At 36.1% G+C, this 20,196-nt stretch overlaps 1 protein-coding gene across 1 annotated transcript; it reads left to right on the forward strand.

Moving 5' to 3' along the window:
* The first annotated feature begins 2,527 nt into the window (after positions 1-2,527).
* On the forward strand, positions 2,528-18,703 carry LOC125653821 (uncharacterized). The gene is made up of 2 exons (XM_048883458.2): positions 2,528-2,612; positions 15,119-18,703. The coding sequence occupies exon 2, from the start codon at positions 15,158-15,160 to the stop codon at positions 18,404-18,406; it is 3,249 nt and encodes a 1,082-aa protein (XP_048739415.2). The 5' UTR covers positions 2,528-2,612; positions 15,119-15,157; the 3' UTR covers positions 18,407-18,703.
* The last annotated feature ends 1,493 nt before the right edge of the window (positions 18,704-20,196 follow it).

The raw sequence follows: 20,196 nt of genomic DNA on the forward strand, positions 1-20,196 counted from the left end.
CATGTACAACATGACATTGATTTGTACATTGAGGGTATGTATGGTAACTGTAAAAGAAATTAAACATATATGAATACTCCCAACGGCAAAGCAATCATTGTACAAAATTTACATTGTAAGATAGGATTTCTAGTAGAGTAAATTTTCAATAGAGGTGAGATCGAATAGAGAAATCACAGCGCTGAGCGGAATGGAGGATCTACTAAACCAGCTGAGAAGTGAAATGGTAAGAAATACCTGTATTCAGTATATCATTAGCTCAGTGGTTAGATCTATCTAGTACTCCAAGGGTATACCGGGTTTCATCCCCGATTGATCCAAAGATTTTTCTCTCTTTCATTCAATAACTCCGTTATGTCCATGTGAACAACCTATAGTAGTACATTGTACATCAGGGCTGACTTTACAATTTTACGTGACTAACAAAAGATATGAACTCTTATTTTTTTTTTTTTTTAATGGTAATATGCATTAATTTTGTTTTCTTAGAATAAAGATAGGATGCAAGTGATTTGTACCCAAAACGTCACGAAATATTATATGTTATGAGGAACCGTCGCGTACATGTCCTTGAAAAGCGACCTCTTCCAAGGAAACCTGATTTTATTGATATTGATCAAAGAATGCTTTCATTAACATTTCAGTAATTATTTTCGAAAATCTATTCCCGACTTTGGAGCATGTATATATATTTCTTATCCGGTTAAACATGTTCAAGTTTATCGATAAATTGTGTGATGTGTGGCCTAATCAAAATACTACTTGTTTCCCTTTGCGGTCAGGCAATCTGTAAGAGCGTATTCTATAAAAGTTTAACCAACTCGCACAAGAAATAAGTTTCAGAAAGTTTTGCACTTTGTGATGAAGAATAAATCCTGTTAGCAATCTCAACTTTTCTGAATGATGAAAAAGGAGGAAGAAAGAATGTGCACGCAAAACGAACGCAGTCCAGAGATATAGCTCAGAATAATATACATTTCAAGCCTTATTTTCCAAAATAAAAGTAACTTTATTCTAGTTACAGGGTTACACATGTTATTTGATAGGGTTGTTCCCAATTTAAACCACTCAGATGATACGAACATACCGAAATGTACATTCCGTCGCTGCTCATTCTCAATTCGGAACGTGTAACTTTCGATCATCAATTTCCTCTCCTGACAAGATGAAGTCCTCTGTTTACTTCATTTTCACATTCAGCCCTTTAAGTTCGTTTGCTCTCGAGCTTTTCCTCCTATCCTGTTTGCCTAGCGATTGTTAATAAAACATCTGTCTTTGCATTTTTGTACAGGTAAATTACACGGAAAAGTAACACTGTATTAGTAAAATAAAGCAAATATTTGAAGAGCAAAATGAACGTTTAATCCGGAGATTGTATTTACAAAATCATTTTCTACCCCCGAACTTTCAGAATTTCACCTATATATCTTAAATCGGCTTATGGATTTATAATTTATCGTATAAATTGAATAGGGCATATCTCGGAGGATTTGGTTAAAAAGAATGGTTTTTATAATGCATGTAACTGGAAATAAAATGGTTACCATGCGATTCAAATATTCTGTCACTATGACGATTATTTCGAAGTCTGTTTGAGTTAAATCTTTGTAAATATTTGCTCAAGTTCTAAGCTTCATTGTAAAGTTTGTACCTGTGAAATTATTCATACCACCAGCGTTAAAACTCATATAGTGATGAATTGAAAGTTATATCAAAAATACAATACCAAAATAAAGATTGAGACAAAATTTGAATAAATTATGAAGAAAATGACCAACTTTATGATGAACTTCGCCAATACACTAGCATGAGGATACGAAAGCTTTGTAGGCAGTAGTGTTGTAATCAATTACTACTAAATTATTCGGTGGGATTAGTCTTATCAATTAATATCTGATCGTCTTCTTTCATCTCGCGTGGACCCGATATAGTATCGATTGAAACTCTTTGAAGTATGATCCTTTTTATCTAATATGGAAGAAAGATTTAAATTTAATGAAAACAGTCGTGGGAAATTTATCCCTTTCAATACAAGCATTAGGATCACCTTCGGATTTTTTTTTTCTTTCACTTAAAGAAAACGGTCATATCTTCTTATTTTGTGGATACTAAGAATACATAGTTGAAAAAATAGGTACAGTTCAATACACATCTAATTGTGACGTCACAACATGGCCCTAGGTGACCATGTGTCATCATTTCCTAATGGACGTGAAAATATGACATTTTTACGCTGATTTAATGGAGATTATAGCACTTACTCACTCCATTCAATAAAGCGTGACATCGGGGTTTTGAATATCAGGACAATGATCATATTTCAAATCATATATCGAAACAAATGTGTAGGTTTCACCAGTAGGACTAAACGTCTGCTTCAGTTTGTGTCAAGTTTTCGGGCGTCGCTGCGTTCCAGCGAAATCAAGTTACAAGTGCACCAGATGTTACAAATATTATGACTTCAGTAGCGCAGAAATTATAAATAAAGCACAACAAAGCTCTTGTGAACATATTTCCTGAATGCATTGTTTCCGCTTGACTTTGATGGCGAAACCAGCTGCATATGGTTGAAGCAACTTGTATGTTTTGCGCGAAAGCAAACTGATATCGTTGTAAGTATTGCTAAAGTCTTTATAGCGAAAAATATAATTCAGTTTCTCGCTATTTAAAAGGATGCTTTGTGGTAATCAAGTTTTCTTCTTTCAAAATTCTTTAACAAATATTCGCACTGCAATATTTGAACGTCTGGATCACAATCCCAGTTTTAAGATAGCTACAACTTTTTCTTTTCTTTTTAAATATTATGCACATAAAATCGCGTAGATCTTTTATGCAAGATTACTTACGGATTCATCTCGGACAAATTCAAAAGCTTCTATGTGATATACGAACCAGCGATTAAAGCATCAGAATGAATTTTAAAGGTTTTCTATTTTTAATGGATCGGGTTCGTTTGCCCATCTTACCCGACCAGCCGTAAGGTCGATCTTTGTAACCATAAACCGCGGGTGTCCTGTCCTGGCACCAAAAACCACAGACTTCCTCCGTGGTGACGCATGGAATAATGTTCATTTTAAATGTTCTCCATTCATTCTGTACAACGCAAGAAGATATTCCATTCATTATCTCACCTTTGAAATGCAAAGTATACACGTGTAAGTTATAGAAACAAGCGAGTAGTTTAATTTCTAAATTCGTTTTGAAACTGCATAATTTTAGATGTGTAAACATTACAACGTAAAACTGAAGTGTATATAGTCCATCCAAAGCTTGTACATGTCGTGGCTTTCCAGAAAATAGGTCCTCGGTACCCCCTTGCTTGTCGTAAGAGGCGACTAAATTGGGGCGGTCCTTTGGATGAGACCGCAAAAACCAAGGTCCCGTGTCACAGCGGATGTGGCACGTTAAAGACCTTTCCCTGCTCAAAGGCCGTAAGCGCCGAGCATAGACCTAGATATTGCAGCCCTTCACCGACAATGGTGACGTCTCTGTATGAGTGAAAACATTCTCGAGAGAGACGTTAAACAAAATATTCAATCAATTGGTTACAATTAGCAAAGTAGCGGGATTTACCTACAAGTAAACTCCAACGTGATCTACTGCATGTAGGTGGTCTGCAAATCATCCCAATTAATCGTACAAAGCAGGACGCCAGAACAATCGTTCACATTAAATTGATATGTTCACACATTTGTTAATGGTAAATTGATACCGATTGCGTCTATATTTTATTTCAATTGCGTGGTGTTTCAAGAGATCGCATTTCATGTAAGATTAATTAAGATGTAAAATGAGATGTTATAACAAGACCCGAATAATGCAAGCAGTTATGTATTCGATTTCATCGGGAAAATTGAACTATTGTGGAGTTTAATATTTTCCTATTCGTGAATGTTCTGCAGGCATAAATCATTTAGTTTTAGATAAAAGGTTGTAAATCCTCCTAAAGTTCCATTTCAATAAAGTTCAAATTCAATTCATTTCATTTTCAAATGTTTAAGTGGTCGAACGAGACATAGCCTTGGAAATAAAATCTTCAATTTAAAAACCTGGAAATGATCATTGAAAGGTAAATCTTAGCGTCTATCCCAATGCCCCGTGTATCGTCCTTTCAGATTATTCTCTATTAGGCGACAAAGCTCTCGCTAATTCCCCAACTTAAGATAAACAGAACACACCTTCTTGACGATCTCTCGCGGACGAGACAGGTATGAGATTTCAGTGAAGTCTTTGTCAGGACAGAAATCTCTATAGAAGTCCCGGATCATTGGGTTTCCCTAAGAGCTTGATACATTGCTACGCTGGGGTAGCACTTTGCGTGGATAGGGCCCTCTGAAAAGGTGTGCATTCACGCCGTGTTAATTTGTTCGATGAAACGCCAGACTGCACCTAAAACTGATTTGGGGGTGCATGGTATCACTTCATCATGGACTTAATTGTTAGGTAAGCTGCGTTTACCTTTTCTGCAAATTTTCCATATGTAATTTTTGGTATGTTTGTGTCTGTTTCTGCAATGGACGTGCGTTAACCCTGTAAGTACTTCTTATCAGAAAGTCCACCCATGGATGATCTAGAAAATTATTTGTAAGTTGCGGTTTTTCTTTCTTTCTTTTTTGGTATTGCAAATGCATCTTTTAAGATCTTTTAAAAGGCATTGAGATAGGACATTGCCTGATACGACCGCTAATCATCCTAGAAATCAGCTTCAATTCAACAGGTGAAAATTGATTCTTAAGTGCGAATCTTCTGTCGAAATAATGGTTTTGAACAATTTAACTTTCACTCTAAAACATCACATTTATAAGTGAATGATGTGTATGTTCTAGACTGTCCCGTGTAATTTTTTACACCGTTGTTAAGAAAAAAACTGTTCTTATATTAAGCAGTGAAATTAATCTTTATAACAGATGCATTTGATAAAAGAAATGCATGGTTGCTCACTAGAGCATTTTAATGTGACACACTGTCTTCGTTTTGCATTGGCGACACATAAAGCTACTGGAGAATATTTCAACACTGTCTGCCTTCGCGATACTTTACGAGCTTGTTCGTCATTTTGACGGTAAATGTACAGTAAATTTGAAACTGTATCACATTCCGCCATTCTTTGAAGATTCTGACAGCGTTTGCTTGAAGTATGGAATTTCCTGGTGATAAGCAAATTTTCCAGGGTTTATTGTGCGTGATATATATTAAACAGCCTTCGCTGAACAAAATTTCACTCTCAATTTACGTTCACTGATGTGAATCTCTGTATGAACAAATTCGCATTAAAAATTACAGCCTACGTTTGTAAGTACAGAATTGTCATTTAAGGGGTTTTTTCGAAGTAAGAATGTCTTTATGATGCCAAACTGAAGACAATATTGTGATAATCCAGGTATGATGTTCAAAATTATTCAATTCTGTATTTGATGGAAGGTTTTGTCTGTTATTAAGTTTAAGAACCTTTGTTCAAAGATTGTTTGTGATTATTGCATTTACGGGGTCCTCATTTTATGAGGTACTACTGAATTGCATTCTATAACAATCAAGTTTTCTTATAATTTGAAAATTGCTCATCAATCATTTATATTTGTAAACGAGATTGCGTTCTGGCATCAAATAATTATACATTCAGAAGCTAAATATATAAATTTGGTTAACTGTGCATATGCTTCAGTAAGCCAATTTTCCGCGATATTGTAAGCAGACTATTATGTGACACCGGAATCTGTTCAAGTTTTAGAGGTGTGGGCGTCCAGCACCGAGTACCCTTTCTACAGAGTTCACTGTCCATTTTGTCCATACTTTTTACTGTCCTGATAGGAAGGTGTTATTTGTTTATATCGGATTGATTTCACGGCTGTTGTGATGCGTTGTAACCTTATTACTCTACGTTGCGTGAGGTTTGACCCTGCGGTCAGCCTTCCCTGAAGACGTCACAGCATTTCCCATTTGTGTCAACTTGTTTCCTCTATTCGTGTCAGTGTACATTTTTGTAACTTTTCTCTTTTGAAATGTATAAACTCAATAGACTTTGTTACATTTTTTGCATGCGATCTGATCGGGTTCGGCATCCTTTGTTACAGAAGCAGTAACCCTTATTGGCAAGTGCAAATACAAGGGTTTTCCATGTTACTATAACGGCTAAGATAACAATCTATATGGTGTATTTTTTCCGTCTGTAATGCGGTTGGTTGTTTGCCCCGTGGGTACCATGAGAACGAAACTACGATTTGGCAGAAATATACTATCTTTTAGATCTGCTTTGACTGACTTGCAATTGTGTAGTCTCCCCTTAGGATTAACGTGTGAATTTCTGATAACAGATATTCCTCTTTTCTTTTTAGTGGCTCTATTAGATAGATATAGCTACAGAAATTTTCTTTCCTTCTTAAAAATGACTTACATTCAAACTGAATATTATTGATTGTTTATGGTTTCACGCCTTTGAACAGCCATTTTACGGCGGCAATATGTGTGAAATGCAGTAATCACCCATCTTCTGTAGCATTTTATGTTGTTGATTAAGTATTCCAGCTTAAATAAGAGTGTTGTCCTTTTGGTTTCGTTTCTTATACAGAGGAACACGCTGGTAGATTTTTGTGTTTCTACAATGTCTTCGAAGACCGCTTTCAGTCGTATAACATTCCTGTGTACTACATATTTGAATCGACCAGTATTTGAATAAGAGACAAATAAATTTTCACCATCTCAATTCTTATGAATTATTATCGTACTCGGGACTTATTGAGAACATTCTTTTAGATAAACCAGATCTCTGTCAGAGTATTGATTGAATAATCGGAATTAATAGAAGAATTAGATATCCAATCCATGAATATAACGAGGCCGGTGTTGTAGATAAGGGCAAACATTTGTATTGAAAATACCAGGAGAGAAACCTGGAGGCAGGATTTCCGTGGTTTGTCCTGCTTCGAGTTTTAAGAATACACCTTGATAAATCTGAAGCAAGGCAAAAGAGGATATATCTCAAAGTCAACATTTTTATCGGTTTAAGGGAGTCTGCTAATACCTTGGCAAACACAGCCATGTCAATTACTAAATTGCATGTTCATGGAGAAAGTCACTCGAACAGGAATCTGGATGACGTCATTGGTGATTTCGTGTAGGTTTTCTTGGATATCTACCTTGACGGGGATTACTTTGGACACACGAATTTATGAAAAGAGTCAATACATTAAAATTATAGGAAATCTGTCAATGGGAATCCTTAATCAATTATTGGAGAGGCATTCCCTGTCATCATTTTTAAAAATCATGTGGAGTTACCTAAATAAAGGCTCGTGTTTCCATTAATTTTTTTTTTTTACTTCAGAGACCAAAGTTCAGAGACCAAGCAATAACTTTGTTTACTTACTAAATAGATTTAAATCATAAAAAATATTTACAAAATTGAATGACTTTGGTTGATTGTTTAGAGACCATACTTTGTCGTCTACTTTCTTAACCGCTCTATATACGTGATGTGATATTATTATCAAAATTATGTTTTTTACATACAATTCTTAGGTTTCTGTTGAATAATACAAAAAAAAAAAAACTTTAAATTTAGTGGATATTGTTTACTTGTCAATTCACAATCTATTATCATTCTATCTGACAATGTTTCACTATGAAAAACCTTAATCCCTCTTCCATCAATCATGCCATAACGTGTTATTAAATAAATATTTTTTTAAAAATTAATTTTTCACACAATAATTTCCGTGTCCTCGTAGCCACCTTGCCACGTCCTTTGTAAAACATTCACCCCTAGTAACAAACCTGAACATCTGTTAACCAGATCCCATAAAACAAACCATTAATCAACCTTTTCTTCAATGAAAAATGTCTACTTTCATACGAATCCCAAAAAAACCTTAATTCTCAGTAAATCTCCCACATTTTTTGCGACACTCGTCAATCATGTATTAAAACAAAACCCGTCAAAATTAGCAAAAACAACTGCCATTTTCCATATGTATGTCCAAATCCCTGAAGCTAGGTCCTTCTTCGTCAGAGAGGGTCAGTTTGGTCAGATTATTGTGACGAGTCCGGGAGCGTTCGATTATGTTGACAGGAGATCCGTCAATCACGGGTCAGTTTGTCAAATCGACCGCGGACCGTGTCACGCGTCTCGTGGCTAATTAATAATAACCTCAGTAAGTATGCATGAAAATTCAATCGTCCTTGTGATGGGGCTATACTATGAATAAGACTGTTGTCATTCAAGGAAGTTCAGCAGGGAGCGGTGTTCTGGGTTTTTTGTACAGCGTACATATTTGAATTTCAAGGTAACTGATAACACCTAATAGAAATCAATAGCTGTATTTCATTTAAGCATTTCTGTGTACAACGTTTAGCATGGCTGATGCATTTCAATCATGTTCAATAATCACATGGCATTTAGATGGAATTTTGTTCTCTAAGTTAATATTCTATTGTACTGATTTATGTCAAAAGACTGAGGAAAACTTGCTCTAGGATCAGATACCATAAAGCGAAAAATGTACTTTAAGTAGGGAGTCAAGCCCAATTCATCAAAACGAAGAAGAAAAGAAAGAAATCCTTCTCAAAACTTCAATAAGTCTAGCTTCGCTGACCCAGACCAGACAACATAAAGTAAACGGAACTCAATACAGTCACGAACTATTACTCCTCACTAAATCCTCTGAAGATTTTGTGCTGTTTTCATTATCAAATCCCATTCACGGGTTCGTCTTTTCAAATCTTTTATAAAACTTGTCAAAACAGAGTGAAAATCACCCTTTTTTGGGGGGATTCGTAATCCTTCATAAAATTCGCAATCTACTTCTTCATTTTCATAGGCGATTATGCCTTCTCAATACATGTGATTTACATATGGACGAGTGTTTGTTTAATTAACAACCTGTCCCAAACCCTACCTGATACACAGTTTTTAAAATTACTTTCCATGCGGTTTGGCTCTTTATTGTGATGTGCTATAAGTCTCAACCAGTGAAAACTTAATAAGATATCTAAATATCTGCGGGTGGTGTTTATGAAGTAAAGTCTTTAAAACGCTTGTTGACACTGCAAATATTCCTTGTAAACATTTCACTTTTGGGATAACTCGATTAAGATTCTGACAATGTCACGTGACACAATACCAATGAATAGCACAGCCTTTTAGGGAAATGGGGTTTTATTATTCTCCTGTTTGGATTCAGAATCAATTGACTTAAACGCCTGAACATGGGCTAAATAAATATTGTTAATTGTAGGCTAAATATAACAGCTTTGTTTGTTCGCTGCCAGCTCTTCGTGCCCTATAGAAAGACAGTTTCTTGCAAATTGCAACTTTAACATAAGTTTCTCTCTTTTCTTTTTGATATTCTTTTCCAAATTCAATTGATTCCAATTTGAAACTACATTAAATGTATTAAGTTAAATCTGAAGATGATCTGCACATTGTTAATTTTCTCCACATGTGAATCACAGTGCTGTTACAGATCAAATGCATTGTAGTACCTTGTTTATTGCCAAGGACCATGCAGTTCATGGAATTAATGTATTTACATAGGAATGGATGCTCAATGATTATATATATATATATATATATATATATATATATATATATATTATGGATACGAAACAGAGTAGATTATGTGAATTTGATAACACTGTACACATCTTTATGACAAAGTAAATGTATTGCTCATATCTAACTTTTTAAATAACACATTTTTTCACAATGTCGAAGAAAATCCTTTATATTATCCTTTTTTCCTGTAATAATATGATCTTGTTGAATGTGTTTTTTCTCGTCGGACTGGTGTAATTGCGCAAATAAAATCTATTATTTAGTCCTTCATTCCTTTGCATTAAGGTATTTAAGGAAACAATGAAAGTTCAGGCATCTATGACAAGTTATAGTCATTATGTCAGAAATTGATTTAAATCATTTGTCATATTTTTGTAAGTTTCGTGCGAAACCATTTTTTAAAAAACAGGAAAAAAGAGGAAATAAAGGAAAAAAGACACTGCTGGAAAGAAAAGGGCACGACCTGCTCATTTAATGATGTATTCTATCTATCACCTTATCATCTGCATTGTTTGTGAAGAATCGCAATATACCGAAAGGCTAATTGTTTTTACAGCAAAATCTGTAGTCTTTATATTCCGCTTTTAAAAGAATTTTTAAAAACATCTACTAAACTTTATTTTCTATGATGGCCCATCAGTGAGGCGAAGCCTTTATTTCTTTGTTCAGGAGAATACTCCGCACTCATGCGAGACCTTAGCGATACCTATCGTTGCATTGCGTTATGTGCCTGAGTCAAAGCAGAAAATCTCGTCGTAGGCGACTCGCGTCTCATCCATAGCCTTTTAATGCTCCATTCACGAATCAAAATTCATGAGACCTGGATGTCTTTCTATTTTTTATATGTTCTGAAGAAGAAATCTGCATTTTTATGTCTTGAAAGTGGAGAGAAAAATATGCTTTGATAGTGGATATTTTACCGTGATTTGAGAATTTTCGGCTTAAATGTTATCATGAGGATACCTTTACAAACAGGTACGTTGTGACTTTGTGAGTGTAAATTACCCATATTCTGTTACAGGTACATCTTACAAGAAACACACAGGCTGCTGTTGGGTATTGATACCTTATAAATCTACTTTAACTTTCTTTTAATTTAAATTCAGTGGTCTTTTTTTTAAAATACGAATGAAACTTGCATGTAATAGTTGAAAACCTTCAGAACGTACATCGTTTGTTGACAATGAATCCTTAACGGATATCACAGAAAAAACAAATTTGTATATACATTTTGGCGACTGTTCATAACAAAATTCTTCAGTTGTGATATTCTGATAATATACGTGCACATAATTATATTCACGAATAAGATTGATGCCGATGTTTGCATATGATTTTGCATGAAATACGAAAGTGCATCGAGACCACGTGCGTGATGAATTTCGTTTATCATCGTCAGCCATAAATTCTAAGCATGGTCGTAACGACAGGTGGTCATTTATCAAGTATATCATTACATATTTCTGCCGCTTCACCAAATACTAACCCCCATAAAAGTCCAGATCGTTTTCCAATAAATTTACTTCTCATTTTAATAGAACAATAAAATTTGAAACAATTTCCATATATCCTATATTTTGCCAGTAGGCAGATACTTTTAAGATATATTTATATATATATATATATATATATATATATATATATATATATATATATATTGCATTGTTGGGTTGAGATGGTTATTTGGTGTGGCAGTGATAAGTGTTGATAAAGTATAGATGGGGGAGGGAGTGGGGGAGTAAGGCTTGTTTATTCAAAACTCTGATAATAAAATCTAAAAAATAATCATAAAAAGTTTAATTGAATACACACAGGAACCCTGCTATTTTCTTTATTCACATTTTAATTTTTCTATTATGAAATTCGATCAATTCAATTTAAAGTAACTCGATCATATTAAACCATCAAAATACTGTTACATGTCAAATACAATAATTCTAGCATTATGAATACATTGAACTGAAATAGCAATCAATCAATGACTTGATTTGAATAATGTTATTGGGTCTCTCACACGACAGGTACATGCGATATGGCGGTGTATGTATTGAAGATACGGTGTTCCCTTTGACAGCGCTTTGTTTATAGATTAATAATTCATTTCATTAGATAGTAATCATAATAACTGATACAGGCATTTTTTTATATTTTCTTTTTTAAAAAAAGATAGTGTATCTATTTTTCTGGTATTTGATAACATCGAGATCCCCGTTATCGATTTTTTTTTTTATCATACAGAATTTTCACGGACTTAGCCCCAACTAGAATGTAGTAGGTAGTGTCAATTGGACAAAGTTAACAACTTTATAACAAAAGTGGGCTCTTTTGTGGTGAAGGTAGTTTTGGTCTGCATATCTACTTACTGCTGTCTAGAGATACGTAGGTATTCAAACGAAACTACACTGACAATTATTCGGTAATTACAGGGCATATGATAGCACTCACGATTCGATTTTTGACTAAAATAGCCCAGTATCATCCTGATATTAAGAAATATCTTTGCGATCAAAGTTTACATAATCTCGCGACAAAAGAATTTGGAAATAGCGGGTCGTTTCCATACCCCACTCTATTAAATGATAAATTGATATCTCAATAGCGTGGATTCGCACAACAGTTTTAAAAGAAACCAGTAAAAAATACGCCTCGTTATGAAGAAGCAATTATGTTCTGATATTTCAGACGTACAATAAAAAATACATTTTAAAAAATACGAATAGCTGCTTGAAAAGAAAATTACACACTCGAACTAGAAATTAGAAAAAAGTGCCTATTTTATTAAGAAATTGTCGACGGGTTGCAAAGGGGTTTTTAATAAAGAGTGAAACTCGAGGCGTGGATTTTAAATGATGTTGATAGGAGATTTTTTTCTATCCTAATATCAAATGCATAGGACACTTCCAGGTGAGGGAATAAGTACATTTTTGCGGTTTAACACCGAAGAGAAAGTTTTTAGTGCAAACAACACTGAGGGTCCGCTATTGTCCGTGCAGGAGGTCTCAGGACCATTATGAGATATTATGTAGGGTTTGTGTTTGCTTGGGAGTTAGGATCTCATGTTTTGTCGATAGAGTTTGTCTAAATGAACCCCGTTACCTTGTACTGAAATCAGCGAACAGTCTCAGGTAGAAATTTGATCGGATCGTGGCACACTCGCCTAGGATTGTATATGTGATGCACCTGCACAGTAAACATACACTGGTTCATGGAATATTGAAAAGTATGATATTCCATAATTTACTAAAGGAAAATTACAAAACGGAGAGTACATGTAAGTAAGTATATTGAAACAAAATTGACATATGTGTTAATATGCAATACATGAAGTAGACAATATCTTCGATCTCTATATGCTTTTCAAAAATTAACTAGAGGACATGAAAAAAGAAATATTTTAAATTTCTTAATTAAATTTTGTTAACTATGACAAAAGCAACAAATGTTTGAACCAGTAATGGTAATAGTTAAACTCAAAACTGATTATATGTTTGTCCGAATGGTTACGTTGCTGATAAAGGACAGATATAGCTTAAGAACATAATAGAGAAAGATTTAGGAGACTTTTAAAGAAAGCGAAATCTCTTTATTGCATCGCTGATTATTTCCAAACGATTTCTACAAAATTACACTGTCTTTTTAAAGAGCGCCATATTAGGTTGAATTTGAATACAGAAACATTTTAGCTGGGGAGAGATTTCACGCTAAAGCACGCTTGGCCGCTTTCGACGTCTAACCTTTCCTGTAGGACAGTTTTTATTGGTGATAACAAGAGAGCAAAACTCTTTGTTGGTCGAAGTTTTAAGAAAAAAATAGTCCCTCACCTGTAAAATGTCGTTTGCTGAAAAAGATAAACGTTTTACGAATGTTATGTCTAGCAGTTATTTATATGTATACGAAGCACTGCTATCTGCGGTAATCAAATACATATTTTTCTGCTCTTGAATGAAATGATGATGTACTTTGAAGGGTAAAAAGATAATTCATTGTCAATCCCCCGGTGCAAAAATGGTGTAATACAAGTTTTTGGGATGGGAGAGTTTGCCATTTAAAACTAGTTACACTGCTCCTTGTATCTTCCAAATGTAAGAATTTATGCTCCGATACCCCCCACCCCCACCCCCCACGTTTTGATTCGGTTAGATCCTTTGAAAAGAAATAGTGTTCAAGATAGTTCAAGTATTTTGTGCATTTTTCTTATATTTTATTTATTCATTATTATTATTTTTTTTTATTTATTCATTTTTTTTTTCCTGACAGAATTTTGTATATGACATTTTACATTTACATGCACTCTAAACAACTTGAGTCTTAACAAACGAGGTTCAAAAGTAACAAATGGTTTTTTTTTTTTTTAAATATAAAGGAAATGAAATATCAAAACGCTCTTTTTCACTTGAATGTTTAATGTGAAACGATTCTCCTTCAATTTTAAGAAAACCCTCCGAGTGGTTATCTACAAATGTTAAGGATTAAGAATGGTTTAAGAAGACCAGCCGGGTAAACATTGGACGTGTTGAAATTTAGTCGAATTTAAATTGCGTCTTTTGAAGTATAATTGTGGCCAAATTGATCAGTTATTCCATCAACCCACGTGCTAGCTTCGGCACAAAGAAATTCAATTTTCTGAAAAACATCTTCGATTTTGAAATCCTTTGATTTGGTTAGATTAAAATGTCCTTGCTTGCTCTATATTTAGACCTGTTTTAGACATTACTCAATAAAAGATGCATCATATATATACGTGCACACGAGGTACATGTATCGACATTTTACCTACAGTAAAACGACCATGTATACTTTCGTAATACCCTGACATAAACGCGATTGTTACAAACCTTCTCTTCGTCCGACACTTCTTGAAAGATTTCATTATGCACGAAATTACTAGTACTTCACGGGTACTTATATTTTCAGTTTATTTGCATTCCAAGTGACGTTAGTTTCCCTGTAGCAGTTAGACCTTGGTTGTTGTTTGTTTTTTTTTTATCAACATACATGTATTAGACTGCAATACCTCAGATAGGTAATGACTCATTAGTCTAACTGTTCAGATCCAACCCTGAAGAACTTCGATCGAAATATTAATGCATACAGTGTATTGTTTCAAATATACACAACCACCAAACCTGTATTCACCGAGTATTGAATGGGGATGAGGTCATCCTCTTGTTTAAAATGGGCTACGTTTGTTTTAAATCTTTAGTTCTTAAGTGCTTTATTAAATACACATCCATAACCAGATATAATCGGCGTAAAATCTAAAGAAGCAAAAAAATTATCTATTCAATCTGTTGTAAATTTTTGACTTATGTCTCATACATGATTTAAATGGCAATATTATAGCAGTTTCTCGTATATGTAGTTACTCATACGGGAACAGAAGGTTCACGACGTTAAATTTCCCGATAACTGATATCCCCAACTATCACCGTTACAACTGTAACAGGTGTTGTCATTATCGATAATGGTGATGATGAAAATGATGATGATGGCTTAGGTTTATTTTTCTATGTGTGAAATGTATTGAGTCGATTTTCGGTCTTTAAAAAGATTTATCTTCTTTTGCAGTGGGACTTGCGAACCACCAGTCGGAGCCTCTCCCATCAGATGTGGTTACTGTATGTGACATTTGAAGACTTACTGTGCGTTCGACACCCGAGCTTATCTTGTCATCTGCTGTCTACCCGGGTCAATATTGACGATTTTCTGATGCCCGCTCGTTTGATTTCTAACACTACACCCAGCAAAACCTCCTTAAAACCTGATCTCAATTATCGTGGATTTCCTCGGACTAGGACAAAAAACGTTACAAGTGTATCTTCACAGGAGATCACCATTGACGAGGACAATAGTAAATCTGATTGGAACCACATTCACGCGCTAACGGAAACAATTGACAACGATAGTTGTAACGATAAAGACCGGGAAGACAATATTTCAACGTCTTATCGGGCCTCAAATAGACAGAGTCTTGAAAGGCGCGATAGAGATCTAAATGGCAGAACAATACACCAACCAAACTGTTCAGATCATTTAAACACTATGGCCTTAAGTCGTGTACAGCAGTGTAACCGAGTACGCCAAACAATGAGGGATTATGGTACTGACCAAGTCGCAAAAAATAAACCCAAGTGTTTTAAATATCCTAATGCTCGTCGAGATAAATCTAGCCCTTCAACTGACATTTCCCCACACGGATTTCAGCCTCGGACTAACGTTTCTGTCTCTAGGTCAAATCAAATCAGCTATCCGGACAATAGACGGACAACCCGTGCTAATCCGGATTTAGCCGTTACGGGTTCGTATTCACCGTCTTCAGATGGCTTGTTTGCAAATAATAACTTTGTGGGCAGTGAACAAAGACTAAAACAGCGTAATTTAACTGAGAAAAACACGCCATCTCAACCAAGACACTCCACTCATGACCGAGCGATGCAAGAAACAACTACCAGGGAGAACAGAACCCATTGTTGGGTGGAGGAAGAAAATATTCGACCTCCCCCAAAAGAGAAGAGAATTATAGGAAGACAGGCTGAGAGAATGTTGTTGAAAAAGAAAGAAGGACAAACTGTGAAAAGTTCAAAAGACGTTTCTAATGTCCGGAGTACTGCTATTAGACCAACGGAACTCTTCGCATTGAGGAGCAGAAGTCCTGGAGAATTGAAAAGATCTGCTGGACCACCAACTCCTCGAAGTGAATCTGCCAATACACCGGACGGTTCCAGACGACCCAAAAAACTGTGTAAGTTTCAACCGAAGCAAGCGGAAGTCGCTCCGGTTGTGAGTCCGGACTCCGGATTAGACCATACGATATTGTCGGACTCCTTTGACCATGTGTTGTCAATTGAATCACAGTTTGATGATCCTGTGCAACAAAACGAAATAGTGCGTTCGAATTCCACAGATTCGTCACCCGTCACAATATCAAGCGGATATGAGAGTGACTCTATTCAGAATTGTGAGGCGGAAATTGACAAAATATTTGTGAACAATAAATCAAGAATGGGAAATATAACCAATGTGTCGTCTGTTACGGCTTTCCCGAATTCCTCGTTACATGCAAGTGCGATGGACCTTTCTTCAACAGTATTCCAAACCGTCCCTTTTCACTATGGTGCTGAAAACGCTTCCGAGAAATTAAATCAGTCTTTCGCCAGTTCAATATCACGAACCCCCGAAAAGCCGACCGGTGTGTTAGACCATTCATTTCAAATTCCCGACAAATCTTCAGTTAGGAATATTCGAGCGACAGACACCGACTTTCATTCCTTGCCAATCTTTCCTAGAAGTCAAACGGAACAAAGTGCTCCACGATTTTCCCCTGTTCAGCGACATAACCATAAACTAACAAAGGTCGCGAGATCTATGTTTGAAATCATTAATGATTTACAATTGGAGGAGAAATCTCCGAAAAACAACATTGATAACAAAAAGAAGTGCAAGAAAGTCAAAAGGACAAACCCCGTTCAACCCGAAAATGTTACAGTCATTAAAAACAATTTTCAAAAAGGATCTACAGATTCACTGAACGAAAACAGATTGTGTATTTCGGAGGAATCTATTAGTAGCAGGGACAAAGCAGACGCCTCTTCTAGCGTTAATGCGAAATCCGATTGTGTCCCTGACCATACCCCCAGCGTTAAAAGTGAGCCTATTGTTATTGAGAATAATAACGACCCTCAATCAAAACGCCAAACAGAAACCTTGTTACCATTGCCCTTTACAATTGAATGTCAATCTCCCCAGAGTAGGAATAATAGCTCAAATGGGGAGTCCTCGAGCCACCCGGTGTCTTCAAGTGTTTTCGTTTCGCGAGCACCTTGCACAGTAAACAAGGCGGTGAGTGAAGATCCCGTTGCAAAAGGCTTGTCGACGCAGCAGGCGAGAACCAATGACCTTTCACCTCCCGTCCAGCCTGGCACTTTAGTTGTCAAGTGTTTACGCAGGCCATTAGGCACACACAGTTCCGATTTTTCCCGCACAAACGACCTCCCACATTCGTCTTCCGCATGCTACTACGAAGAATACGAAGGGTCTCCGAATGTTCATCCACCAACATCTGTGCATCAGCGGGTTCCACCTGCTGATTTTTCGCATTTCCATTCTCAGACACCCCCAACATCTGTGGTCAATCACAATGTACCATATCCGGACTCAGGAAGCTTGATTATAATCGACAACGGGGTCACGCCGTATGCTACTGCGCGTATCCCGGGATGTTGTACTCCAAAACGTGACGACAAACTGGATGATCACGTGTACGAGACGATTCCAGGTGATGAATATCTCTATGAGGAACTTATGCGCATGCGTGCTATGGGATTACTTTCGAAACGGTTACGTAAAATCCCTGATATGCCTGGACATTTTATACCATACGAAGCCCCCGAACTTCCGGCCCGCAATATAAACAGTAATACCCCTCGTCGAAACGACCAGTTTGTTGTTCTGAGAGAGGCCTGTCAGCATCCCTCTGTTCTCAACTCCCCACCCCCTTGGCGACCTGTCGAACACGTTCGAAATGGTTCTACGTCGTGGGATGGATACTCTTACCCATACAACGAAGGGCCACCTAGATACTTCACAAAATGGACGCCAAGTGACCTTTTAAGTTATGTTGATGGAATTCGACAGCCAGCCCCAAAGAGGAGAGAGAACTTTTACCTTTTGTTGAACAATAAACAAAAGCGTGCAGATTTTTCAGAATCACTTGAAATTGAGACTAAGCTCAAGAATATGGGACTACTTTGGGGAGATCGAAGTCAAAACCATGCCACGGACCATTCTGAAAAACCGGCTCCTATAGAATTATCCGGAGACTCGGGGCAAACCTTTCTACAATCAACATATGTATAATTCATAATTAATTAACAGATCATAACAATCATTTATCTTGGTGCCATATATGGGTCAACAATTAAGTTCAAAGACAGTGCTATTGTCATGTTTATATGATTATTTATTATTATTTTTCTTTTCTGTTATTTTTGCTCTGCAAAGCCATAGATAGGCCAATGAGGAAAAATAAGATTTATAATGTCACTGCCGTCTGACAAGCCGATTCCTGTTAATGCTATATAGTTCGTTTCATGTATGATGACATAATGCAATATTTTTTTTTATACTTTTGTAATAAAGACGATTGAAATGTTATGCTTTTTCAGTTGATTTCATACAAAGGGATAAATGATTGGAGGAAATCAAAAAACTTTTCCATGCACCCGTTGGCCATCTTTACTGAAAAGAATGGAACCAAGCAGGTGTTCGTGGGTCTTGAAAATTTAAATTCTTGTTCTTCTTACATACCGCAATGTTTAATGTACCTTTTATTTATTTCAAATATTTAAAAAAAAAATCATGAAAATATTACAATTTTAAAAGAACAACAATTAACAGCAACCAAGAGTTGTGAAATGTCGCAATTCCATTCAAATTGAGCGTCGGGTGTCTTTCCCATTAGCACTAGAGCTGGTGTTGAACCTTGGAAATACTGACATGACCCTATTTTTATGATCCATTAAATAATTCCATAGATGGATTCATTACGCTTATCGGTAATATTGTATGCTGCAGATTCTGTGTGATAATGTTATCAGATATCACAGCGACATCAACATTCAGTCTGGTTAACTTTGCGCAAACAGAGAAAGTGAGCATTCCAGAACAACAGCCACAGTGCCCCCGCAATAGATGCCTCTATATTCTGGAAAGGGGTTCGTTTTATTCACAAGCTTGACTCCGGTTAACATAATTTTTTAAAGTATCGTGACATGAAAGGTAAACATACGTTCTTCTGAACGGATACTTTTCACACGCCAGTATATTCAGCTGCTAAGTAACACGACTTTACATACAGCTCTAGGTAACCTCACGTGACAGAGACTATCGATGTATACGTACACGTGCGGATGAACTTAGTTGTGTATTTGATATAAATCGATTACTTTCTCAGGACGATTATACAAAGAGTTAACGAGGGGATTAGGATAATCTGCATGGGAAACCGAGGAACCGTGCACTTCACAGGCACCGCATGCCAAGTACTACTTATACAATAATAAACCTAGACCAATACCAGTGGGGAATTAGTCCGCGGTGAAACAGCTCGGGTGACTGTTCCTGACTTAAGAAGTCTAGGAATATACAGTACTTCAAAAGTTCACGCCAACACTACCAGTCACAATAATTAAGTGGATCATACAATACTTACATGGATTAACTATTTCAACATCATCTGCATTATCAGACAATTTGGATAGCCCTTTCGTAATACATGTAGAGATAAAGTATTCATGAACTAAGTTTTTAGCTCATCTGAGCCGAAGGTTCAAGTTAACATATCTGATTGGTGTGTCGTCTATCGGTTTCTCTGGGATGAAGTTATCAAATGTTCATCTTCTTTAAAAAAAAAAAACAAGGGGTCAGTTTCAAGCAAACGTGCCGACAAGAATCCTTGTGTAAAGGGGATCCGAGTTTGTTCAATGAAGGGACATTACTCCATTCCGACATATATAGATCGATTAACACTAGTATGCAAGTATACATGTACCTGCAGGTATATTCAAGTCAATTTACACTATGAGCCAAGGGAAATGTCGACACAGTGACACAGTGTCACAAGAGTGCTTTGAAAACCTTACTCCCAA

This window comes from Ostrea edulis, chromosome 7, assembly GCF_947568905.1.
Source record: "Ostrea edulis chromosome 7, xbOstEdul1.1, whole genome shotgun sequence".
Taxonomy (NCBI): domain Eukaryota; kingdom Metazoa; phylum Mollusca; class Bivalvia; order Ostreida; family Ostreidae; genus Ostrea; species Ostrea edulis.

Excerpts from the sequence above, each read along its gene's own strand:
- LOC125653821 (XM_048883458.2), top strand. The coding sequence starts at position 15,158 with ATGTGGTTACTGTATGTGACATTTGAAGACTTACTGTGCGTTCGACAC.